Source organism: Schistocerca cancellata, chromosome 10 (genome assembly GCF_023864275.1).
Source record: "Schistocerca cancellata isolate TAMUIC-IGC-003103 chromosome 10, iqSchCanc2.1, whole genome shotgun sequence".
Classification (NCBI taxonomy): domain Eukaryota; kingdom Metazoa; phylum Arthropoda; class Insecta; order Orthoptera; family Acrididae; genus Schistocerca; species Schistocerca cancellata.
In genome coordinates, this window is record NC_064635.1 from 163,978,653 (window position 1) to 164,005,665 (window position 27,013).

The 27,013-nt window shown below is 45.4% G+C and overlaps 1 protein-coding gene across 1 annotated transcript in view; it reads right to left on the reverse strand.

Annotated features, from left to right (window-relative positions):
• The window catches only part of LOC126106219 (uncharacterized), a 165,669-nt gene extending 139,009 nt beyond the window's left edge, over window positions 1-26,660 (reverse strand). Inside the window, exon 1 of the mRNA XM_049912449.1 lies at window positions 26,576-26,660. Coding sequence (XP_049768406.1) covers window positions 26,576-26,660 — 85 coding nt within the window. The remainder of the gene's footprint in view (window positions 1-26,575) is intronic.
• Between the last annotated feature and the right edge of the window lie 353 nt (window positions 26,661-27,013).

The following is a 27,013-nucleotide window of genomic DNA, read 5'->3' on the forward strand; positions in this document are numbered from 1 at the left end:
CTGATTGGTGAGTGCAGAAGTGCTTGAGATGATCTGATTGGCTGCTTAAAATACTAGCCAATAGGAATTCAGTGTTTCCCGCGCTTTGTGCCTCAGATCTGTAAGTCGAGATAGTCGCTCAGGAGCCGTCTGTTGGTAAACACCTATGTTAAACCGCTCTGATCAAATTTGTGCCAAAATGAAGAAATTCGCGCGTTTGATTGGTTTACGTGTAGCGGACAGAAAGCGACTGCACTACTGATTGCTTTGTGAAAGTTTGAGCCTTGTGAGTGGTTTATTTAAGGAGATCTTCGCGTGTGAACATTTCATGTCGTCCATAAACTCCTCGAGGCGTGTTTCGTGCAGATAACGAAACATTATGGCGAGCACTTCTCTACAAGAAGCCTTCTGAAGACTGAATGTGTTAACTTGCAAGAGGTAGTGCATCAGTGACTGTTTAGGACGTTCAAAATATCGGGTCGGACTAAGTACCTTCTGGCTGCTTTCGGGTGTGAACTTGTAACAGAGACAGTCAGTAACATTGCATAATTGATGTCGGGATATTAAATACGGACTTGATAGCCATTTTCTTTGTTTTAATGACAGTAAACCAAGTAAAAGGAAATTTTTGACGTTTTTTCACAAACGACTCGTGCAAGAATCATGAAGCCTTGGTAGTTTAACTTTCAGCGACTGTCCATTGACTGGGGAAATGCGGCATTTGCGTGGTAGGTAGTTAGTCGAATTTTTGTCAACGCTGCTTTTGTCGTCTAAACCAGTATCTACCACCGCAGAGTGAAGGGGCAGACAAGCTGAAACCCATTCAAAACCTATTCGTGTAGGTGGACTAAATGCTCAACGGATAGAGAGAGAACAACCCGCCTCGCCGCAATACATATAATGCCTATTATTACGATGGGGTCGCCACTCAAAAAGACATTATTATTGCCTGCAACCCCCCCCCCCTTTTCTGGGTCCCGGGGTCCCGGGTTCGATTCCCGGCCGAGTTGGGGATTTTCTCTGCGCGGGGACTCGGGTGTTTGTGTTGTCCACATCATTTCATCACCATCATCATTCGTCACAATGGCTAGACTGGACTGCGAAAAAATTAGTACTTTGTACGGGCGCTGATGACCGCGCAGTTGAGCGCCCCACAAACCAAACATCATCATCATCATCATCATCATCATCATCACAACCCCTCGTCCGCCGTCCCATCTCGGGGAAGGTATCCGTGCACACCTTTCTGCGTCTAGTGTAATCGCGTGGTCAGATTGACTTCGAATTTAGGAAGTATTTGTGCATCGTGAATCTGAGGCGGTATTTACCTAGGAGGATGTGGGAAACCGCCTAAAAGCCACATCCACAGTGGCCTGTAGACAAGAGTCCGTCGTTAATCTGCGAGGCGAATTCGATTCGCAGCAGGGGCGCCAACCCTATATCTCGGCGGCGTGCGCCTTAACGCGCTCGGGTATCTGGGTAGCTCCAATACCTCCGATTTTTCTCTTAGTGCTCATTTTGTGAGACGTATGTGCGAGGGAGTAATATGTTGCCCGACTCATTGTCAGTATACGCTACCGAAATTTCGACAGAAACTTCTCTGTGACCACAAAGCATCTCTTGCAGCATTTGCCACTTGACTGTGTTGGGCATCTCCGTAAGGCTCTCGCGCCGAGTAAACGATCCCGCGGCGAAACGCGCCGCTCTTCGTCGGTTGTTTTCGATATCTTCTACATCTACATCTACATGGATACTCTGCAAATCACATTTAAGTGGCTGGTAAGGCTGACAGTCGCATCATCAATACTCAAGAATCGATCAAACACAGGTTTTTTGTAAGCTGCGTCTTCCGCGGATGAATTGCATTTCCTTAAGATTCTTCGACTGAAACTCAGCCTGGCATCTGCTTTTTCTACTATTTCTTTTATGCAGTCGTTCCAGTTTGTATCGCGTCAGGTATTTCACAGTAGTTTCTAGAGTTGCGCTTTACCAAAACTACGGTTCGTTAGTTTTGTTACAGTACGTAAACGATATAATAAATGGTAGAATCATGGTAGTACTGGTAGCATTGGTAGGGAAAGACACATAAATGAAAATGTAAGAAAGAAAATGGGGACCGACGACTTCTTTTTGTTTTCTGCTTTGCTTTGTCATTCAGTTTTAGTCTGTTGTGTGTTTTATATCATTACAGAATATTATTTGCATTTTACAAGTATTAAAAGTTAGTTGATCGCCTAACACAGGTATGAGAGCAGGAGCATTTTCGTGGTTACCGCACGCATCCTGACTACAGATTTGTACGTCAGTCTGCTGAATCGACCTTTTGTGCTTCCATTCATGGATTGCGTCCCAGGGGGTGTTTTCCAACAAGATTATCCACGCCCACATAACGCGGTTGTAACTCGACATGCTATGCAGGGTGTCGACGTGTTGCCTTGGCCAGCTCGACCACCAGATCTATCTCCATAGGAACAAGTGTGGGAGATTATCGGATGACAACTCCAGCGTGTTCTAAAAACTGCATTAACCACCCTTGTATTGACAGAGCAGGTACAGCATACATGGAACTCCATCTCACAAACTGGCATCAGGCACTCGTAATTCACAATGTATGAACGTTTGCGTGCTTGCATTCAGCACCTGTTATTAGTGTACCAGCATTTCATATTGCAATGGATTTCCTCGTGCTTACATAACCCTGTGATCTTCAACATTAATTACTTAAGTATGTTACCTAGACAAATTGTATCGCGAAATTAATTATTTATTGCAGCTAGAACTTTGGCCGTCATCGTACAAGCAAAAAAGTGCCATTAAATACGAGTCTGCTAACAGGCTATTTGCTAGATGTGTGGTTACGAGCGGCCATTGACTTCAGTATCAAATATTGTACCTTTTAGTTCAGATGGCTCTAAGCACTATGGGACTTAACATCTGACGTCATCAGTCCCCTAGAACTTAGAACTACTTACACCGAACTAACCTAAGGATATCACACACATCCAAGTCTGAGGCAGGATTCGAACTACGACCGTAGCAGCCGCGTGGTAGTACAAATATATTTAAAAGGTAGACTTTTCGATTAACTTCCCATATAACTGGGCTGAAATTTCATCCCTGGCCTGTAATCAGGGAAAGAACCACCTCAAAAATTTAGTGCTTAAATAAGACGAGGTCTGAAGAGCCAGCCAGCGTGGTTGAAAATGGATAAGTCGACCAGGGTCTAGACCTTGGCCATCAAGATGCCCTGACCTTATTCATGTGAATTTTTTTGTCTGATATCGCTGCAGAAGCGCAGTGTACGGCACTCCTGTTTATACGGTTGAAGAACTGTAGTAGGGAATAGTACCGTTTCGTCAAAATTTACGACATAATTCTGGTTTGTCTGAAACAATTCGTAAGTCACTGACATTATATCAGATCCCGTGAAACGATGTGATATCTCTATTTATCAAGATACCATTGGAAGACGAGCTGGAGAGAAATTTGACCTTAAGATATTTTCTGTAGGGGAGGCAATATTACGAGTAGACAAATGGAGTAGCCACGAATAGCCTTCCGCCTACAGCGATTGCCACTCTGTTCATGGTGAAATTTGAGGAGGAAGCATTAGAGACGGCTAGATACAAAGTCACATTCTTCTTTAGCTATGCGGATGATACTTGACTTCCGCAAGGCGTTCGATACAGTTCCCCACAGTCGTTTAATGAACAAAGTAAGAGCATATGGACTATCAGACCAATTGTGTGATTGGATTGAAGAGTTCCTAGATAACAGAACGCAGCATGTCATTCTCAATGGAGAGAAGTCTTACGAAGTAAGAGTGATTTCAGGTGTGCCGCAGGGGAGTGTCATAGGACTGTTGCTGTTCACAATATACATAAATGACCTTGTGGATGACATCGAAAGTTCACTGAGGCTTTTTGCAGATGGTGCTGTGGTGTATCGAGAGGTTGTAACAATGGAAAATTGCACTGAAATGCAGGAGGATCTGCAGCGAATTGACGCATGGTGCAGGGAATGGTAATTGAATCTCAATGTGGACAAGTGTAATGTGCTGCGAATACACAGAAAGAAAGATCCCTTATCATTTAGCTACAAAATAGCAGGTCAGCAACTGGAAGCAGTTAATTCCATAAATTATCCTGGAGTACGCATTAGGAGTGATTTAAAATGGAATGATCATATAAAGTTGATCGTCGGTAAAGCAGATGCCAGACTGAGATTCATTGGAATAATCCTAAGGAAATGCAATCCCAAAACAAAGGAAGTAGGTTACAGTACGCTTGTTCGCCCACTGCTTGTATACTGCTCAGCAGTGTGGGATCCGTACCAGATAGGGTTGATAGAAGAGATAGAGAAGATCCAACGGAGAGCAGCGTGCTTCGTTACAGGATCATTTAGTAATGGCGAAAGCGTTACGGAGATGATAGATAAACTCCAGTGGAAGACTCTGCAGGAGAGATTCTCAGTAGCTCGGTTCGGGCTTTTGTTAAAGTTTCGAGAACATACCTTCATCGAAGAGTCAAGCAGTATATTGCTCCCTCCTACGTATATCTCACGAAGAGACCATGAGGATAAAATCAGAGAGATTAGAGCCCACACAGAAGCATACCGACAATCCTTCTTTCCACGAACAATACGAGACTGGAATAGAAGGGAGAACCGATAGAGGTACTCAGGGTACCCTCCGCCACACACCGTCAGGTGGCTTGCCGAGTATGGATGTAGATATAGATGTAGATACCTTTGTGATCTGGCCTCAGGGTAGGGACAGGATCAATGAGGATTTCGAACGTTTAGCTCGCGCCACTCAAATATGAACTTAATCATGGAAATGGAGAAAGATGGTGAGATGCCATTTCTGGACGTGATGGTCATAAGCAAAGCAGATGGGTCGTTTGGCCACAGTGTGCATCGCAGATGAGCACAATTGAAAAGGTCTGGTCAATGGTGGCCGAGCAACTGGCTCGTCACAGTACGTCAATCATTACTCTTGATGAACTGTGGTATCGTGTTGAAGCTGAATGGGCAGCTGTACCTGTACACGCGATTCAAGCTCTGTTTGACTCAATGCCCAGGCGTATCAAGGCCGTTATTACGGCCAGAGGTGGTTGTTCTGGGTACTGATTTCTCAGAATCTGCGCACCCAAATTGCGTGAAAATCTAAACACATGTCAGTTCTAGTATAATATATTTGTCCAATGAATACCCGTTTATCATCTGCATTTCCTCTTAGTGTAGCAATTTTGACGACCAGTAGTGTATTTACCATTCTTTTGGCTACAAAACTCTGATTTTCAACATAATCTCCGTCCAATGCGACGGCCCTACCAATCATACTGGGAGGAGCTGTATGCGCGCATGGTACCACTCTACTGGTCGACGTCTGAGCCGGAGTCTTGCCGCAGCAATAACTTCCATATCACCCACGTACTGCTTCCCACTGCCGGCCGAAGTGGCCGTGCGGTTAAAGGCGCTGCAGTCTGGAACCGCGGGACCGCTACGGTCGCAGGTTCGAATCCTGCCTCGGGCATGGATGTGTGTGATGTCCTTAGGTTAGTTAGGTTTAAGTAGTTCTAAGTTCTAGGGGACTAATGACCTCAGCAGTTGAGTCCCATAGTGCTCAGAGCCATTTGAACCATTTTGAACTGCTTCCCACTGAGCGCACCTTTCAATGGGCCAAATAGTTGGGAGATGCTAGACCCTGGTTGTAGGGTGGACGAGGAAGACATTCCGATGAAATTGTGTAAGCTCCTCTCGTGCGCCCTGACTTGTGTGAGGCTTGCGTTGACATGGAGAAGAAATTCGTTCGCATTTTTGTGGCGACGAATAGCCTGCAGTCGTTTTTACCTTTCCCTGACGGTATCACAATACACTTCAGAGTTTATCGTTTCATTATGAGGGAGGTGAATGTTAAAGATTAGATGGGTAGATCACATAACTAATGAGGAGGTATTCAGTAGAATTGGGGAGAAGAGAAATTTGTGGCACAACTTGATTAGAAAAAGGGATCGGTTGGTAGGACATATTCTGAGACATCAAGGGAGCACCAATTTAGTATTGGAGGGCAGCGTGGAGGGTAAAAATCGTAGAGGGAGACCAAGAGATGAATACACTAGATTCAGAAGGATGTAGGTTGCAGTAGGTACTGGGAGATGATGAAGCTTGCACAGGATAGAGTAGCATGGAGAGCTGTATCAAACCAGTCTCTGGACTGAAAACCACAACAACAACAACAACAACAACAACAACAACATGAGGGAAGTCACAAAACGGGTAACCAATTTAGAGCCCAGGAAGACGATCGCCATGACTCTACCCGCTGTGGGTGCTTCTCTGAACTTTTTCTTCAGAGTAGACGCGCTGTATTAGGAAGCAGAGAGCAGTGGGAAGAAACAGTTCGACACCGTTTGGGGGGGACACCGTTTGGTTCACCGATGGGTCGAAAACAGACCAAGGCGTTGGGGCAGGGTTGTACGGGGTTCAGAGCATCAAGACTGGAGAGCATCATCTAAGAGGAAAACTGGCCTCTGTATTCCGAGCTCAAATTACTGCAATCAGGGCATGTGTGGAGGAGAATATGCGTAGGTGCTACAATGGCCGTAGCATCTACATCTATGCAGAGAGCCAAGCAGCCCTGAAATCATTGGCAGCTCCTGCAACAAGATCTAAGATTGTTGCAGATTGCCACAGGGCTCTGGTGGAGCTAGGGGGAAGCAATAGGGTAAACCTAGTGTGGGTCCCTGGCCACTCAGGGGTTTGTGGCAATGAACAAGCCGATAGATTGGCTAAGATGGGGGAAACAACTCCATTTACTGGACCGGAACCTGTCATGGCAATAACCAAGGCTATGATCAAATTAGAACTATGGGACTGGCTTAGGAAACAGTAAGGTAATGATGCCAACCCATGTTTTAAAAGAAGCTCTATAATCCTGGGACTGAACAGGAAAGAGATCAAACTCATGACTGGAATGGGAATTTCAAAAAACACCTACACACAATGGGTATAACGGAATAGGACCGTAAATGTAGGATCTGTGGTGAGGGTGAAGAAACTACATCACACCTAATCTTCGAATGCACGTCATTGGAGAGTAAAAGATACAGAATCTTCGGGACAGCTAGATCTGAAGAAATTGTGTTTAACAAAATACTGATAGAGGGACTCCTTGCACTATTTAAGGGCACTGGTTGGCTTTAGTAGATATACAGGGAGCGATACCGGACAATAAACCTAATTTCGATGCGGGCAGTGGCGGGTCAGACCTAAGCTGTTTTAGCTTCCCTGTTAAAATCAGTCAATCAATCAAATCCCTCAGATGTGCTGTGGCGACACTCCATGAACTGCAGTTTTCTTTCCGGTTCCAGGTGATGAATTCATGTTTCACCGCTTGTGACGATGTTCGACCAAAAATTGTCACGATCAGCTTTGTAACGCGCAAGCAACTCTGACAGGTGGTTCTCCGTTGCTCTAGTCTTGTGTTATGCTGCGAGGAATCCAGGGCGAATACACCTTTGAGTACCCCAACTGGTAGACGCGTGTGTCAGCACTGCCAACAGAGACGTCCAGTTTAGCAGCGAGGTGTTTTATTGTGATCCGCCTGTCACCTCGAATGAGAGTGTCCGCACGTTCCAACGCTGCACGAGTCACAGCTGTGTGCGGCCGGCAGCCACGCGGGAGATAGGACAAGTCTGCGCGACCTCATTGCAGATTGTGGCAGACGCCTCGCCCAACGACTCACCGTGCTTCTGTTCACTGCCAGGTCTTTGTAGATAATATTCATGCACCTATGAATATCTGTATTTTTCCCCAAAAATAAACTCAATGACAGCTACCTTCTTGGAAAGCACGCCCGTTACAGACGCCACTTTGGAGTCTACGTACAGCGCCGCCACCAATAGGAACTTCATGAAACTATAACGGCTGAAGAGTGAGTATTCTACGATGTCTCACAAGAAAATCTGCATTTTTACAACCGAAATTGGTCGAGAAATACAAATTTATTGCATTGCCTGTAGCTACTGAACGTCCTTCTAAGATGTAGACTAAAGCAAAAAGTTTAAATTCGAAATACGTTTGTACTAACTGAAACAATAGTTCTAACTAAAGACAGTAGCGTCACGTAACAAAATATTCGGAATTGGTTCTCATGTTTGCTGAAACGTTTTTGCTTCTACACTGAAGCGCCAAAGACTCTGGTATAGACATGCGTATTCAAATACAGAGATATGTAAACAGGCAGAATACGGCGCTACGGTCGGCAACGCCTCTATGAGACAAGTGTCTGACGCCGTTGTTAGGTCGGTTGCTGCTTCTACAGTGGCAGGTTATCAAGATTTAAGCGAGTTTCAACGTGGAGTTACAGTCGGCGCACGATCGATGGGACACAGCATCTCCGAGGTAGCGATGAAGTGGGGATTTTTCCGTACGGCCATTTCACGAGCGTACCGTAAATATCAGGAATCCGGTAAAACATCAAATCTCCGACATCGCTAAGGCGGGAAAAATATCATGCAAGAACGGGACAAACGACGACTGAAGAGAATCGTTCAACGAGACGGAAGTGCAATCTTCCGCAAATTGCTCCAGATTTCAATGCTGGGCCATCAACAAGTATCAGTGTGCGAACCATTCAACGAAACATCATCGATATGGGCTTTCGGAGCCGAAGGCCCACTCGTGTACCCTTGAGGACTGTACAAAGCGAAGCTTTAAGCCTCATCTGGGCCCGTCAACACCGACATTGGACTGTTGATGGCTGGACACACGTTACCTGGTCGGACGAGTCTCGTTTCAAATTATATCGAGCGGGTGGACGTGCACGGGTATGGAGACAACCTCGTGAGTCCAAGGACCATGCATGTCAGCAGGGGGGCTGTTCAAGTTGGTGGAGGCTCTGTAATGGTGTGGAGCGTGCAACTCGAGTGATATGGGACCCAAGATACGTCTAAATACGACTCTGACAGGTAACACGTACATAAGCATCCTGTCTGATCACATGCATCCATTCACGTCCATTGTGGACTCCGACAGACTTGGGCAATTCCAGCAGGACAATGCGACACTCCACACGTCCAGGAACACTATTCTGATTTTAAGCATTTCCGCTGGCTACCAAACTCTTTAAACATGAACATTATTGAGCATAACTGGGATGCCTTGCAACACGCTGCTCAGAAGAGATCTCCACGCACTCGTGCTCTTACGGATTTACGGACAGCCCTGAAGGATTCATGGTGTGAATTTCCTCGAGCACTACTTCAGACATTAGTCGGGTCCATGGCACGTCGTGTTGCGGCATTTCGCTCGCTTACGGGTACCTTACAGAGGATCAGGCAGCTGTACCTTACCCTTTGGCTCTTAAGTGTACTATCACAGTTCTAGAAAGTAGAAGATCGAACGTTTGTTTCAGTTTAACAAAACCGTGAGTATACACTCCTGGAAACTGAAATAAGAACACCGTGAATTCATTGTCCCAGGAAGGGGAAACATTATTGACACATTCCTGGGTTCACATACATCACATGATCACACTGACAGAACCACAGGCACATAGACACAGGCAACAGAGCATGCACAATGTCGGCACTAGTACAGTGTATATCCACCTTTCGCAGCAATGCAGGCCGCTATTCTCCCATGGAGACGATCGTAGAGATGCTGGATGTAGTCCTGTGGAACGGCTTGCCATGCCATTTCCACCTGGCGCCTCAGTTGGACCAGCGTTCGTGCTGGACGTGCAGACCGCGTGAGACGACGCTTCATCCAGTCCCAAACATGCTCAATGGGGGACAGATCCGGAGATCTTGCTGGCCAGGGTAGTTGACTTACACCTTCTAGAGCACCTTGGGTGGCACGGGATACATGCGGACGTGCATTGTCCTGTTGGAACAGCAAGTTCCCTTGCCGGTCTAGGAATGGTAGAACGATGGGTTCGATGACGGTTTGGATGTACCGTGCACTATTCAGTGTCCCCTCGACGATCACCAGTGGTGTACGGCCAGTGTAGGAGATCGCTCCCCACACCATGATGCCGGGTGTTGGCCCTGTGTGCCTCGGTCGTATGCAGTCCTGATTGTGGCGCTCACCTGCACGGCGCCAAACACGCATACGACCATCATTGGCACCAAGGCAGAAGCGACTCTCATCGCTGAAGACGACACGTCTCCATTCGTCCCTCCATTCACGCCTGTCGCGACACCACTGGAGGCGGGCTGCACGATGTTGGGGCGTGAGCGGAAGACGGCCTAACGGTGTGCGGGACCGTAGTCCAGCTTCATGGAGACGGTTGCGAATGGTCCTCGCCGATACCCCAGGAGCAACAGTGTCCCTAATTTGCTGGGAAGTGGCGGTGCGGTCCCCTACGGCACTGCGTAGGATCCTACGGTCTTGGCGTGCATCCGTGCGTCGCTGCGGTCCGGTCCCAGGTCGACGGGCACGTGCACCTTCCGCCGACCACTGGCGACAACATCGATGTACTGTGGAGACCTCACGCCCCACGTGTTGACCAATTCGGCGGTACGTCCACCCGGCCTCCCGCAAGCCCACTATACGCCCTCGCTCAAAGTCCGTCAACTGCACATACGGTTCACGTCCACGCTGTCGCGGCATGCTACCAGTGTTAAAGACTGCGATGGAGCTCCGTATGCCACGGCAAACTGGCTGACACTGACGGCGGCGGTGCACAAATGCTGCGCAGCTAGCGCCATTCGACGGCCAACACCGCGGTTCCTGGTGTGTCCGCTGTGCCGTGCGTGTGATCATTGCTTGTACAGCCCTCTCGCAGTGTCCGGAGCAAGTATGGTGGTTCTGACACACCGGTGTCAATGTGTTCTTTTTTCCATTTCCAGGAGTGTATATCGTTACAGAGCTTAATGCCGCTAAAGCTTTTACAAGTTTAATGACTGCTGATATCACTGGCGATTTGCCTCTCCATTACAGACAGATCTTTCTCCACAGTTGTATCGTTAATAAACCGCCATCGAGAAGCAAATGTATCCCTTAAAAATTAATGAAGTCACAAAAGTACTTCGCCAGCGTATTAACGGCCTACAACTGATCTGCTCACAGCCATTTAGTAGCCCAGAGATTCCAACTCGGTTCTCCAGTAGGGCCGAACACGAACCGTTAATTCTTCCTTTCTGTGTGTCCCGTCGTTTCCATTAAGACCCAATTCAGGCTGGAAAGATTCCCTTCGGAGAACTGCTAATGGCAGCCATATATATTCGAATGAGGCCCTTTAGAGCCCAGCCTGTCACATAAATTGTCCCCTAATCGGAAATAACCGGCGCGAGAACCCCTTACCCAACTTTCGCCCCGGAGTGACCCGGTTGCGAGCCGTACATCTCTCTCTGTGCGTCATTTTTGCCCGGATTATTTATCCCTTTTGCCTCCACCTCACACTCCTTCTACATTTCTTTCTATAGCCAACAATGAAGAATAATGGTCTCGGAGAGCTCCGCCGTCCTCTCGGGAAATTCTTGTTCGAGCGCACGACAAATGAAAAAGTGTCCGACAGGTGGAAATGTATCATAATATTAGCTGGACTCGAAAACTTGTTATTACGAAGTACATCGTTTTTAAGTTAACTTGAAAGATCTGAGAGATAATTGAAGAATTTAGTAGACAATCTATTTTTCATTTTCTGCTGCATGCAACGTAATAGGGGCGAAGATTGACTGTTCACGTTAACAGATTGCAGCGAATGTAGAGATTCCTAAGAAGAGTAAGATATCTTCATATCTGCAGCGCTCCATGACTGATGAGTCCACTTACAGACGTCAAGTACAATAAATTTAATCTCATCAGAATATACAGTGAAAAAATAAAAAAAAGAAAAGAAAGAAAGAAAGAAAAGAAAGGATAGATTATAGGGACAGGTTCATTGCAACAAAACAAGAGCAAACATGTTTCATGTTTATACAGGGTGTTACAAAAAGGTACGGCCAAACTTTCAGGAAACATTCCTCACACACAAAGAAAGAAGATATGTTATGTGGACCTGTGTCCGGAAACGCTTACTTTCCATGTTAGAGCTCATTTTATTACTTCTCTTCAAATCACATTAATCATGGAATGGAAACACACAGCAACAGAACGTACCAGCGTGACTTCAAACACTTTGTTACAGGAAATGTTCAAAATGTCCTCCGTTAGCGAGGATACATACATCCACCCTCCGTCGCATGGAGTCCCTGATGCGCTGATGTAGCCCGGGAGAATGGCGTATTGTATCACAGCCGTCCACAATACGAGCACGAAGAGTTTTTACATTTGGTACCGGGGATGCGTAGACAAGAGCTTTCAAATGCCCCCATAAATGAAAGTCAAGAGGGTTGAGGTCAGGAGAGCGTGGAGGTCATGGAATTGATCCGCCTCTACCAATCCATCGGTCACCGAATCTGTTGTTGAGAAGCGTACGAACTCTTCGACTGAAATGTGCAGGAGCTCCATCGTGCATGAACCACATGTTGTGTCGTACTTGTAAAGGCACATGTTCTAGCAGCACAGGCAGAATATCCCGAATGAAATCATGATCACGTGCTCCATTGAGCGTAGGTGGAAGAACATGGGTCCCAATCAAGACATCACCAACAATGCCTGCCCAAACGTTCACAGAAAATCTGTGTTGATGACGTGATTGCACAATTGCGTGCGGATTCTCGTCAGCCCACACATGTTGATTGTGAAAAGTTACAATTTGATCATCAGAATCGAGGAAGTACAGTACATACTGACGAAACTAAAATGAGCTCTAACATGAAAATTAAGCGTTTCCGGACACATGTCCACATAACATCTTTTCTTTATTTGTGTGTGAGGAATGTTTCCTGAAAGTTTGGCCGTACCTTTTTGTAACACCCTGTAGATACTTTTATTAATATACAGGGTGTTTCAGAAGTGATGGTCAATATTCACGGATATGACAGATATGATCATTCGAAACAGAAAAAAAGAAAAAAACTCATGTAAAAATGGCCTCTAAAAAGCATGCCTTAAGAACTATGAGAACTTGTTCATCTTCGATACGATGAAATGCTTCTCCTCTACTTCAGGCTCTTTGCTTTCCATATTTTTGGAGGAGGTTGTACGGACCAAAACAAGAAAAAATGAAACTTCCTGGCAGATTAAAACTGTGTGCCCGAGCGAGACTCGAACTCGGGACCATTGCCTTTCGCGGGCAAGTGCTCTACCATCTGAGCTACCGAAGCACGACTCACGCCCGGTCCTCACAGCTTTACTTCTGCCAGTACCTCGTCTCCTACCTTCCAAACTTTACAGAAGCTCTCCCGCGAATCTTGCAGAACTAGCACTCCTGAAAGAAAGGATATTGCGGAGACAAGGCTTAGCCACAGCCTGGGGGATGTATCCAGAATGAGATTTTCACTCTGCAGCGGAATGTGCGCTGATATGAAACTTCCTGGCAGATTAAAACTGTGTGCCCGACCGAGACTCGAACTCGGGACCTTTGCTTTTCGCGGGCAAGTGCTCTACCATCTGAGCTACCGAATCACGACTCACGGCCGGTACTCACAGCTTTACTTCTGCCAGTACCTCGTCTCCTACCTTCCAAACTTTACAGAAGCTCTCCCGCGAACCTAGCAGAACCAGCACTCCTGAAAGAAAGGATATTGCGGAGACATGGCTTAGCCACAGCCTGGGGGATGTTTCCAGAATGAGATTTTCACTCTGCAGCGGAGTGTGCGCTGATATGAAACTTCCTGGCAGATTAAAACTGTGTGCCCGACCGAGACTCGAACTCGGGACCGAGTTCGAGTCTCGGTCGGGCACACAGTTTTAATCTGCCAGGAAGTTCCCTCAGCGCATACTCCGCTGCAGAGTGAAATTCTCATTCAAGAAAAAATGTCTAATAAAGTCGGCTTTTAAACGCATACTTTAAGAGCTATGAACACCGGTTCAGTAGATGTGTTTCACAGTAGCGAAGATGAACAAGTGCTTATAGCTCTGAAAGTATGCATTTTAGCCCTCCTGTTTACTGAGCCTATATTTTGGTTTGGTCCATAGTACCTTCTTCTAGAATGTAGAAAGCAAGGTCTTTGCAGTAGAATGGATTTATTTCATAGCATCGAAGATGAACAACTGGACTTAGGTCCTAAGGTATGCAGTATATAGCCCAGGTGAACTACATATTCTTTTCTTGTTTTGGTGCCGGCCTGAGTGGCCGAGCGGTTCTAGGCGCTACAGTCTGGAACCGCGCGACAGCAACGGTCGCAGGTTCGAATCCTGCCTCGGGCATGGATGTGTGTGATGTCCTTAGGTTAGTTAGGTTTAAGTAGTTCTAAGTTCTAGGATGCATGATCTCAGAAGTTAAGTTCCATAGTGCTCAGAGCCATATGAACCTTTTGTTTTGGTGGAAGAAGCCCATCATAAAAGATTGTCGGTGTTGTTTTTTGGGACACCCTGTATATACCTCGTTTCTTGGCTGTCACCTTCCTTCTTGACGAACATTATACTGCTATACTCAATGCTGCTTTGGCATCCATTATCCTTGAAGTCTGAGGGTCACTACCCGTTGTATCTCCGTTGAGCGCTCAGCCGCTCAAAAATGGTTCAAATGGCTCTAAGCACTATGGGACTTAACATCTGAGGTCATCAGTCCCCTAAACTTAGAAATATTTAAACCTAACTAAACTAAGGACATCACACACAACCATGCCCGAGGCAGGATTCGAAACTGCGACCGTAGCAGCTGCGTGGTTCCGGACTAAAGCGCCTAGAACCGCTGGGCCACAGCGGACGGCCGCACAGCCCCTCAATGTGAGTTTAGTAGAGCCAACGCTGCGTGGGCAGAACATTATTCATTTGTCTTTTGATGTTGTACAGATATGTAGCGTACGGGCCGTGACCGGTCAGATAATGTATCCACTCAACGGATTAATAAATCTTATTTTGTTATTTCCCTAATGTTGTGAAAGAATTCGTATGTTCTCCTGTCTGTGCCTCAAATGACATAGTCATTTTACTACAATTGTAGTGTGTACGAGGGTTGTTCAATAATTAAAGAGACACATTGGTCTGGGAAAAAACTGTTAGTGGTGCAAATTTGGTACTTTTATGGCTTTAAGTTGGCACTACTGGGATGAGCCCTGATCAGCTGATGTATTGGTTGAAATGGCTCTAAGCACTATGGGACTTAACATCTGAGGTCATCAGTCCCCTAGATTTAGAACTACTTAAACCTAACTAACCTAAAGACATTACATCATACATGCCCGAGGCAGGATTCGAACCTGCGACCGTAGCAGCAGTGAGGTTTCGGACTGAAGTGCCTAGAACCACTCTGCCACAGGGGTCAGCAGCTGATGTATTAACATTGTTTTGTTTATAACCTAAAAATTACATTTCAAGATGGTGAGTCCGCTTGAAAATTCCACATTAGTTGAACAACGTTCTGTTATTCGTTTTTTGCTTGCTGAGGGCAAGAAACCGGTGAATATATACTCTAGAATGTCTAAAGTTTATGATGAAGTTTGAAAGAATCGTGCAAATTTTTACAAGTGGGTAGAGCAGTTCAAAAATGGTCGCGACTCAGTGACTGACGAACACTGTTCTGGCCGACCGGTTGCAGTTTCAACTCCCTCACTTGAAAGTTGAATTGATGTCATTATTCGTTCCGACCGCCGTGTGACTGTGGAAATGATAGTTGTTAAGGGTCAAATTGGTACTGGTACAGTTCATAACATTATGTGTAACAAGCTGAAGTACCGCAAAACATGTGCAAGATGGGTCCCACAGGAGTTGACGCGGCTACATAAGGAAACAAGGTTGAGAGTGTGCACAGAGCTAAAGGAACGTTATGAAAGAGAAGGTGAGCACTTCCTCAACAAAATTTTAACTTGTGATGAAACTTGGGTTCGCTCTTATGAGCCAGAATCAAAAAGACAAAGCATGAAATGGAGCCACATCAACTCACCTGTCGAGAAAAAATTCAGAACCCTAACATCAGCAGGAAAAATCATGTTGAGGGTGTTTAGGGATGCCGTAGGTACAGTTTTTGTGATTATCTCGAAGAGCAGCGTACAATGAACAGCCAATACTACTTGGATTTGCTTTTAAACTAGGTGAAGGCAGCCATGAGAGAGAGACACCGTGGATCTCAGAGGAGAGGAGTGACTCTCCAGCATGACAACGCACGTCCTCATATTGCTCTACTAACCCGTGAAACCATCGACAAAATGGGCTCGGAAGTACTGCCTCATCCCTCTTACAATCCTGATTGTTTGGTGCACTGAAGGAGGCATTACTTGGGAAGAAGTTCCAGAACAACGAGGACGTGAAACAGTTTATGGCAAATTGGTTCAAACATCAAGATAAAGAGTTCTTTGCAGCCGGAATAAAAAAGCTTGTAGTCAGTTGGAACAAGTGCATAAATGTTCAAGGGGATTATGTAGTAGAAAAAGTATTGTTTTGTAAAAATAAACGCTTTTCTCTTCAGACCAATTGGTCTCTTTAATTATTGAATAACCCTCGTATATACGAGACAAGTGAGAAAACAAATGAGACTGGTAACACAGCGAGCCATCTGGCAAAGGTACGTTGTACCTGTGTAGAGCGGTGTGTTCATCCCTTCTAGAGGCTCAGTCTAAGTTTCAGACTCCGTACAGCCATCACGTGATTTCTGAGAGCACCATCAGTAAAGTTATGTTTCTGTTGTGTGTAACGAGAATGGTACAGCGGAACTTAGAACAACGCTATGCAATCAAATTTTGTGTAAAACTTGGGGTATCCACCAATGTGGTCTTTGAAAATTTGAAACAGGCCTATGGGGAACATTGCTTTTCAAGAACACAAGGCTTCTGACGACACAAATCATTTTTGGACGTCCGAGACCACACTGAAGATGAACCTCAATTCGAGGAAAGCTCGAACGTGTGCGTGCCCTTGTGAGATCAAACTGACGATTAGCAGTAAACACTTCCACCGTGCATCAAATTTTGACCGAAGATTTGCACATGCGAAAGGTTTGTGCAAAATGGTGCCGAAGAACCTTACAACCGAGCAGAAGGACAATCGAAGAAACGTGTGGGCTGATATTGTTGAGAGGTTTTTAAGAAATGCATAATACTGTGCTGTGTGTAATAATGTTATTTTATTTTGTTTCTGTACCATAATCAACGGCAGGAAAATTGTCACAGATGTAGCACTACCCATGTATGCTTTAAAATAAGTTATCACGTGAAACCATAATTGCCAAGATAGTATAAGATCGGAAACTGTAACAAGATAAAAATAATTTTAACCTGATACAATTTTCGATTTTACTTTACCTTGGCAATTATGGTTTCCTGTGATAACTTATTTTAAAGCAGATACATCTGTGATAGTTTTCCTGCCGTTGATGATGGTTCAGAAGCGAAAAAATGGTTCAAATGGCTCTGAGCACTATGGGACCTAACATCTGTGGTCATCAGTCCCCTAGAACTTAGAACTACTTAAACCTAACTAACCTAAGGACATCACACACATACAAGCCCGAGGCAGGATTCGAACCTGCGACCGTAGCGGTCACTCGGTTCCAGACTGAAGCGCCTAGAACCGCACGGCCACACCGGCCGGCGTTCAGAACCGAACCGGTAGCAAAATAAAATAACAATCTTACCGACAGCACAGTGTCACGCATTTTTAAAAATTTGTACATGCTGTTGACCATCGACTAAGCAAGGTGTTCTTCTTGACAAGATTTCCAATGAGCACGAATAGCTCGGTCGTGTGATCACAAATGATGAATTCTGGATTTTTGAGTATGATCCTGAGACAAAGTGGCAACGTGATAAGTGGCATACTGAGACGTCTCCTCGATCGGAAAAAGCTCGAAAGAGTAAATAGGAAACCAAATCAATGTTGATTTGTTTTTCCACAGTAGGGGGTCCGGGCATACAGTGACAAACTGTCAACCAAGTGTTTTACAAGGATACGGTTGAAAGACTCAGGAAAGGGTGAATCTAATGAGATCGGACATTGTGAACAAGTGGATGCTGCATCACAACGCCCCAAGTCACACGGCTACTTACGTCCCCGCATTTTTTACTTCAAGAGGCATTCCTCTTGTTCCACAGCCACCCCCCCCCCCCCATCCTTTTTTTCACTTGATCGCAGTCTTCGTTACTCTTTTCTTTTCCGAAAATTGAAAAAAAAGTCTTAAAAAGGACGTCATTTTGGGATTCTGGAGAACGTTCAAAGGAATGTGGACGACGTGAGAGATCCTACCAGTTGAAGCCTTTGAGTGCTGCTACCAGGACTGGGAAGTACGATTTCACTGGTGTATAGCTTTGACGCGTACAATATTTTTGTTCGAAGAAAGTGAAAAATTTGGTAGACAAAAAAATTAGTCTCAGTACTTTTTTCACAAACTTCGTATTATAGAGGGCGACTTTCTCCACCTTTTAGAATATCTGGGGACTGATCGATGAGAGGATACGGAACAAAGAAGGTCTAATGAACTTATGTCCGGAAATGTATGGTTTCTATGTTAGAGACCATTTATTCATGTGGCAGCCACAGTTACAGTATGTGCTGAAAATGGTTTCCAAACATCCAACGCATGCATGTACGCACCGTAGCATGTTCTGCCTCACTCGTTCACATTGGCCAGGCTGCACCCGAATAGTGTCAAAGTCAGCATGAATAAGCTGCTCCTAGGTCTCCACATCTGGAATTAGCTCTGCACACGCGATAGTTTTGAGATGGCCCCATAACCAGAAATCTCACGGGTTGAGATCCGATGGACGAGGAGGCCATGAAACTGGACTGCCTCGTCCAGTCCATTGACCAGGGAAGACATGATCGAGATGCGTCCGGACATTAACAGCGAAGAGGGCTGCAGCATCATCTTGTACCAGCCGCATAACCCTTTGAATCATCAATGGGACTTCTTCCAACAGGGGAAGCAAAGTCACCTGCAAGAAACGCCAATAGTTCCGGCCTGTTAAGTGACGTGGAAAGAAGACTGGTCCAAAAATAAAGTCGCCAGTTACCCTGGCCCACACATTCTGGCTGCACCGATGCTGACGATTCGCTGACATCGTACCATGGGGATTCTGCATACTATACCACAGATAACTGTTATGAAGGTTGAAGATACCACTTTGCATAAAGGTGGCCTCATCTGTGAATGGGATGAATGACACATATCTCGGAATTGTGGTTGCCTGGTGAAGAAACCAGTGACAAAACTGCTTCAGAGCTGCAAAGTCTGTCGCTAGTAAGCCCTGCACACGCTATAAGTGATAAGGGTAGTAACAATTGTCATGGAGAATGTTCCACACGGTCATCTGGCTTACCCTGTACTGGCGGGCCAACTGCCTGGTACTGACACAGCGGTCGCCTCCCACACTGTTAATCACATTTTCCTCCAAGTCTGGTGTCCGAACATTTCGGGTACATCCTTCATGATTTCCTACTTCCTGAACGACCCTGCTTCAGACAAACGGCGAAACACCGTTGCAAACATTGAATGTTGCGGTTGTTGTACGAGGTGCATTCAAGTTCTAAGGCCTCCGATTTTTTTTTCTCCGGACTGGAAAGAGATAGAAACACGCGCATTGTTTTAAAATGAGGCCGTGTTCATTGTCAATACGTCCCAGAGATGGCAGCACCGTACGGCAGATGGAATTTTACGGCCAGCGGCGAGAATGAGAACTGTTTTAAATACTTAAAATGGCGACGTTTTCCTTACTTGAACAGCGTGCAATCATTCGTTTTAATTTGCGTGGTGTGAAACCAATTGAAATTCATCGACAGTTGATGGAGACATGTGGTGATGGAGTTATGGATGTGTCAAAAGTGCGTTCGTGGGTGCGACAGTTTAATGAAGGCAGAACATCGTGTGACAACAAACCGAAGCAACCTCGGGCTCGCACAAGCCGGTCTGACGACATGATCGAGAAAGTGGAGAGAATTGTTTTGGGGGATCGCCGAATGACTGTCGAACAGATCGCCTCCAGAGTTGGCATTTCTGTGGGTTCTGTGCACACAATCCTGCATGACGACCTGAAAATGCGAAAAGTGTCATCCAGGTGGGTGCCACGAATGCTGACGGACAACCACACGGCTGCCCGTGTGGCATGTTGCCAAGCAATTTTGACGCGCAACGACAGCATGAATGGGACTTTCTTTTCGTCGGTTGTGACAATGGATGAGACGTGGATGCCATTTTTCAATCCAGAAACAAAGCGCCAGTCAGCTCAATGGAAGCACACAGATTCACCGCCACCAAAAAAATTTCGGGTAGCCGCCAGTGCTGAAAAAATGATGGTGTCCATGTTCTGGGACAGCGAGGTCGTAATCCTTACCCATTGCGTTCCAAAGGGCACTACGGTAACAGGTGCATCCTACGAAAATGTTTTGAAGAACAAATTCCTTCCTGCACTGCAACAAAAACGTCCGGGAAGGGCTGCACGTGTGCTGTTTCACCAAGACAACGCACCCGCACATCGAGCTAACGTTACGCAACAGTTTCTTCGTGATAACAACTTTGAAGTGATTCCTCATGCTCCCTACTCACTTGACCTGGCTCCTAGTGACTTTTGACTTTTTCCAACAATGAAAGACACTCGCCGTGGCCGCACATTCACCAGCCGTGCTGCTACTGCCTCAGCGATTTTCCAGTGGTCAAAACAGACTGCTAAAGAAGCCTTCGCCGCTGCCATGGAATCATGGCGTCAGCGTTGTGAAAAATGTGTACGTCTGCAGTGCGATTACGTCGAGAAGTAACGCCAGTTTCATCGATTTCGAGTGAGTAGTTAATTAGAAAAAAAATCGGAGGCCTTAGAACTTGAATGCACCTCGTAGGCGGGGATAGGTCTCCCGATACAACCTTGCTGTCCGCCGTCCGTTGCCATTTGCCTTTCCATAAGCAAACACCATGCTTGCAAACTCTCGATTTGAATATGGAACCATTGGGTACAACATTGTATCACATCCACTACAAGGTGAGTCAGCAAGAGAAGTGAATCGAACACAACCTTACCAATAACTATGGCAGAAGAGGTTGTCACTTACAAGGAACAGTGCTACATTCTGCGAGGAAATCATGCATACTGTAACTATGGCTTCGTGGTACACCGCTAATAGACCGCAGTCTCTGTCACATGAATAAGCGGTCTCTAGTATGGAAAGCATCCATTTCAGGACATAAGTGCATTAGGTCTTTTTTGTTCTGTATCCTCTCATTGATCAATTCCTAGAGCCGGCCGCGGTGGCCGTGCGATTCTGGCGCTGCAGTCCGGAACCGCGGGACTGCTACGGTCGCAGGTTCGAATCCTGCCTCGGGCATGGGTGTGTGTGATGTCCTTAGGTTAGTTAGGTTTAAGTAGTTCTAAGTTCTAGGGGACTTATGACCTAAGATGTTGAGTCCCATAGTGCTCAGAGCCATTTGAACCATCAATTCCTAGAGTTTATCACGGTGGAAAAAATCGTCCTGTAAGGTGACGATGCTTGCCATCCCGATCTCTTACGGGAGTCAGGGTCCGCGAGTGAGAGTTTCATGGATAGCTGTCTCTAAGTCTGTGGTGAGTACCAGGCTGGGAATTTGGATAAGACGTGTATTCGGATGGCCGACGGGTAGAGGCGACAGCTCCCGTAAAGCGGGTAATCAGTGTTCGAACCCTAGTCAAAAAATGTTCAAATGTGTGTGAAATCTTATGGGACTTAACTGCTAATGTCATCAGTTCCTAAGCTTACACACTACTTAACCTAAATTATCCTAAGGACAAGCACACATGCCCATGCCCGAGGGAGGACTCTAACCTCCGCCGGGACCGAACCCTAGTCCTGGACATATGTTCACCTTGTTACCATTGATACATTTCAATGCCCAACTGCGGCTAACGTCATTAAAACCTTTGAAAGATTGCAACATGTTTGTAATAACGTTTTCGTATTGGACTCAGTTCCAAGTATCCTTCGTACTGCGATCTGACTGCCTTTCCTCAACCAATGAAGAGCTTCCCCTTCCCCGATTTCCAAGTTAAATGGGCTTACTCCTAGAATTAGTAGCAATGCATGATTCGGTACAGTGCAGCAGCCGCCTGTTAATCTTGGTAGCACTTCCTCTCCTGATTAACGAAGCTGGCTTCAGAAGTTGCAGTCTATGAGTCCAAACGCTAGAATGATATCCTACAACTGATCCTAATGTAGAGTGATGGTCCGCTCTCATTGTTTCCAAAAGACGTCGAAATTGCCTATTTGCAATGATTATAATTTTGTTCATCGTAACTGTATATCAAAATGTCGTCCAGAACTGCACAAGAAGAATCATAATATCACGCAAGAATCATACATCATCTTCAATTGGAAAATTACAATGAATTCTCCACAGGATTCCATAATGACACCATTACTGCTCTCTCCGTCCACCTTAACGATCTTGTACCTTATGTACGAGGTCTGTTCACAAAATTTCGGAACATTCGTAATTTCGCGCCAATAGTGTGTTGGAGCGAAATGCGGTTGGCATCCCTGCAAACGACTTTGCTTAATGTGTAACTGCCGGAAGTTTCATTGTTGTATGTTTGTTAGTTATCGTTCAGTGTTGTATTGAGCAGAACGTCGTGTCGCACAGTCTGCAAATTCTGCTATGGCAGAGTCAGTGGGGCAACGTGTCTGCATTAAATTTTGCGTAAAACTCAAGAAAACCTTTACAGAGACACGCCAGGTGATGCAGAAAGCCTACGGTGATGAGTGCTTAAGCCGTACTCGATGTTAGGAACGGTTCACACGGCTTAAAAATGCGTTGACCGTGGTGAGAGGTTTTGTTGTTGTTGTGGTCTTCAGTCCAGAGACTGGTTTGATGCACTCTCCATGCTACTCTATCCTGTGCAAACTTTCATCGTCTCCCAGTACCTACTGCAACCTACATCCTTCTGAATCTGTTTACTGTATTCATCTCTTGGTCTCCCTCTACAATTTTTACCCTCCTCGCTGCCCTCCAATAGTAAATTGGTGATCCCTTGACGCCTCAGAATATGCCCTACCAACCGATCCCTTCTTCTAGTCAAGTTGTGCCACAAATTTCTCTTCTCTCCAATTCTGTTCAATACCTCCTCATTAGTTATGTGATCTACCCATCTAATCTTCACCATTCTTCTGTAGCACCACATTTCGAAAGCTACTATTCTCTTCTTGTCTAAACTATTTATCGTCCACGTTTCACTTCCATACATGGCTACACTCCATACAAATGCTTTCAGAAACGACGTCCTGACACTGAAATCTATACTCGATGTAAGCAAATTTCTCTTCTTCAGAAACACTTTCCATGCCATTGGCAGTGTAAATTTTATATCCTCTCTACTTTGACCACCATCAGTTATTTTTCTCCCCAAATAGCAAAACTCGTTTACTACTTTAAGCGTCTCATTTCCTAATCTAATTCCCGCAGCATCACCCGATTTAATTCGACTACATTTCGTTATCCTCGTTTTGCTTTTGTTGATGTTCACCTTATATTTTCCTTTCAAGGCACTGTCCATTCCTTTAAACTGCTCTTCCAAGTCCTTTGCTGTCTCTGACAGAATTACAATGTCACCGGCGAACCTCAAGGTTTATATTTCCTCTCCATCGATTTTAATTCCAGCTCCGAATTTTTCTTTTGTTTCCTTTACTGTTTGCTCAATATACAGATTTAATAACATTGGGGATAGGCTACAATCCTGTCTCACTCCCTTCCCAACCACTGCTTCCCTTACATGCCCCTCGACTCTAACAACTGCTGCTGTGCCGGCCGGTGTGGCCGTGCGGTTCTAAGCGCTTCAGTGTGGAACCGCGTGACCGCTACGGTCGCAGGTTCGAATCCTGCCTCGGGCTTGGATGTGTGTGATGTCCTTAGGTTAGTTAGGTTTAAGTAGTTCTAAGTTCTAGGGGACTGATGACCTCAGATGTTGAGTCCCATAGTGCTCAGAGCCATTTGAACCAATCTAACAACTGCCATCTGGTATCTGTCCAATTTGTAAATAGCCTTTCGCTCCCTGTATTTTAGCCCTGCCACCTTCAGAATTTGAAACAAAGTATTACATCAACATTGTCAAAAGCTTTCTCTAAGTCTACAAATGTTACAAACATAGGTTTGCCTTTCCTTAATTTTTCTTCTAAGATAAGTCGTAAGGTCAATATTGCCTGACGTGTTCCAACATTTCTACGGAAACCAAACTGATCTTCCCCGAGGTCGGCTTCTAACAGTTTTTGCATTCGTCTGTAAAGAATTCGTTTTAGTATTTTACAGCCGTGGCTTATTGGACTGATAGTTCGATAATTTTCACATCTGTCAACACCTGCTTTCTTTGGGATTGAAATTATTATATTCTTCTTGAAGTCTGAGGGTATTTCGCCTTTCTCATACATCTTGCTCACCAGATGGTAAAGTTTTGTCAGGACTGGCTCTCCCAAGGCTGACAGTAGTTCTAATGGAATGTTGTCTACTCCGGGGGCCTTATTTCGACTCAGGTCTTTCAGTGCTCTGTCAAACTCTTCAGCAGTATCATATCTCCCTATTCATCTTCATCTACAATCTCTTCCATTTCTATAATACTGTCCTCAAGAAAATCTCCCTTGTATACACCCTCTATATACGCCTTCCACCTCTCTGCTTTCCCTTCTTTGTATAGAACTGGGTTTCCATCAAAGCTCATGATATTCATGCATGTGGTTCTCTTTTCTCCAAAGGTCTCTTTAATTTTCCTGTAGGTAGTATCTATCTTACCCCTAGTGATATGTGCCTCTACATCCTTACATTTGTCCTCTAGCCATCCATGCTTAGCCATTTTGCACTTCCTGTCGATCTCATTTTTGAGACGTTTGTATTCCTTTTTGCCTGCTTCATTTACTGCATTTTTATATTTTCTCCATTCATCAATTAAATTCTATATCTCTTCTGTTACCCAAGGATTTCTATTAGCCCTCGTCTTTTTACCTACTTGATCCTCTGCTACCTTCACTACTTTGTCTCTCAAAGGTACCCATTCTTCTTCTACAGTATTTCTTTTCCCCATTATCGTCAATCGTTCCCTTATGATCTCCCTGAAGCTCTCTACAACCTCCGGTTCTTTCAGTTTATCCAGGTCCCATCTCCTTAAATTCCCACCTTTTTGCAGTTTCTTCAGCTTTAATCTACAGTTCATAACCAATAGATTGTGGTCAGAGTCCACATCTGCCCCTGGAAATGTCTTACAGTTTAATACCTGGTTCTTGAGTCTCTGTTTTACCATTATATAATCTATCTGATTCCTTCTAGTATCTCCAGGATCTTCCATGTATACAACCTGCTTTCATGATTCTTGAACAAAGTGTTAGCAATGATTAAGTTATGCTCTGTGCAAAATTCTACCAGGCGGCTTCCTCTTTCATTTCTTATCCCCAATCCATATTCACCTACTACGTTTCCTCCTCTCCCTTTTTCTACTGTCGAATTCCAGTCACCTATAACTATTAAATTTTCGTCTCCGTTCACTATCTGAATAATTTCTTTTATCTCATCAAACATTTCATCAATCTGTTCGTCATCTGCGGAGCTAGTTGGCATATAAACTTGTACTACTGTGGTAGGTGTAAGCTTCGTATCTTTCATGCGTTCACTACTCTGTTTGTAGTAGTGTACCCGCATTCCTATTTTCATATTCATTATTAAATCTACTCCTACATTACCCCTATTTGATTTTGTATTTATAACCCTGTATTCACCTGACCAGAGGTCTTGTTCCTCCTGCAACCGAACTTCACTAATTACCACTATATGTAACTTTAACCTGTCCACTTTCCTTTTTAATTTTTCTAACCTACCTGCCCGATTAAGGGATTTGACATTCCACGCTCCGATCCGTAGAACGCCACTTTCTCCTGATAACGACGTCCTCCTGAGTAGTCCCCGCCCAGAGATTCGAATGGGAAACTATTTTACCTACGGAATATTTTACCCAAGAGGACGCCATCATCATTTAACCGTAAAGTAAAGCTGCATGCCCTTGGGAAAAATTACGGCTGTATTTTCCCCTTGCTTTCAGCCGTTCACAGTACCAGCACAGCAAGGCCGTTTTGGTTAGTGTTGCAAGGCCAGATCAGTCAATCATCCAGACTGTTGCCCCTGCAACTACTGAAAAGGCTGCTGCCCCTGTTCAGGAACCACACGTTTGTCTGGCCTCTCAACAGATACCCCTCTGTTGTGGTTGCACCTATGGTACGGCTATTTGTATCCCTGAGGCACGCAAGCGTCCCCCACCAACGGCAAGGTCCATGGTTCATGGGGAGGGGGGGTGGGTGGGTGATGAGTGGTAATGACTGAAATATGGTATTCTCGGCACTCCTGACACACTGGATCTCGGAATATTGAATTCCCTAACGATTTCCGAAATGGAATACTTCACACGTCTAACTCCAACTACCACCAAAGTTTGTTAATTCCCGTCGTGCGGCCATAATCACCTTTTCACATGAACCAGCTGAGTGCGAATGACAGCTCCGCCAATGCACTGCCATTTTATACGTCGTATACCCGATACTACTGACATATCTATGCGTGCGTATCGCTGTCCCACGCCTTTTGTCACCTGAGTGTACGCGCAGCAGGCAGCGAACACACAGCAGCGGGCCAGAGTTGTGCGCCTGTTTGTCACTTCACGCGTCGCGCTGATTGGTCCTCCAGAGTGGGATAAAGCTGACGTCATCGCGACTGGGATAAAGCATGACGTCATCGCGACAGAAGGTCACAGTCGCCTGCACTCTACATGCTTACAACGTATACGCCGGCTGCCCTCTCGTGAACGACCTACGCTGCGACCTTGGACTCCGTTTGGCTTTTCACTCTGGCTGGATTCTAACAGCAACACAATCGACTTGGCGCGTTTGCAGTATTTCACAGCGTTCATTATTGGTAGCCAGGCAGAAGTTCGTGTCGTGCACCAAACTTTAGGATCAATTGAAGAATGCGATACAACCCGTCGGCGTTGATCAACGACGTCATAATTTACTCATTAATTTAAATCATTTGTTCGTTCCAATTCATTAGCTGCTTATTTCC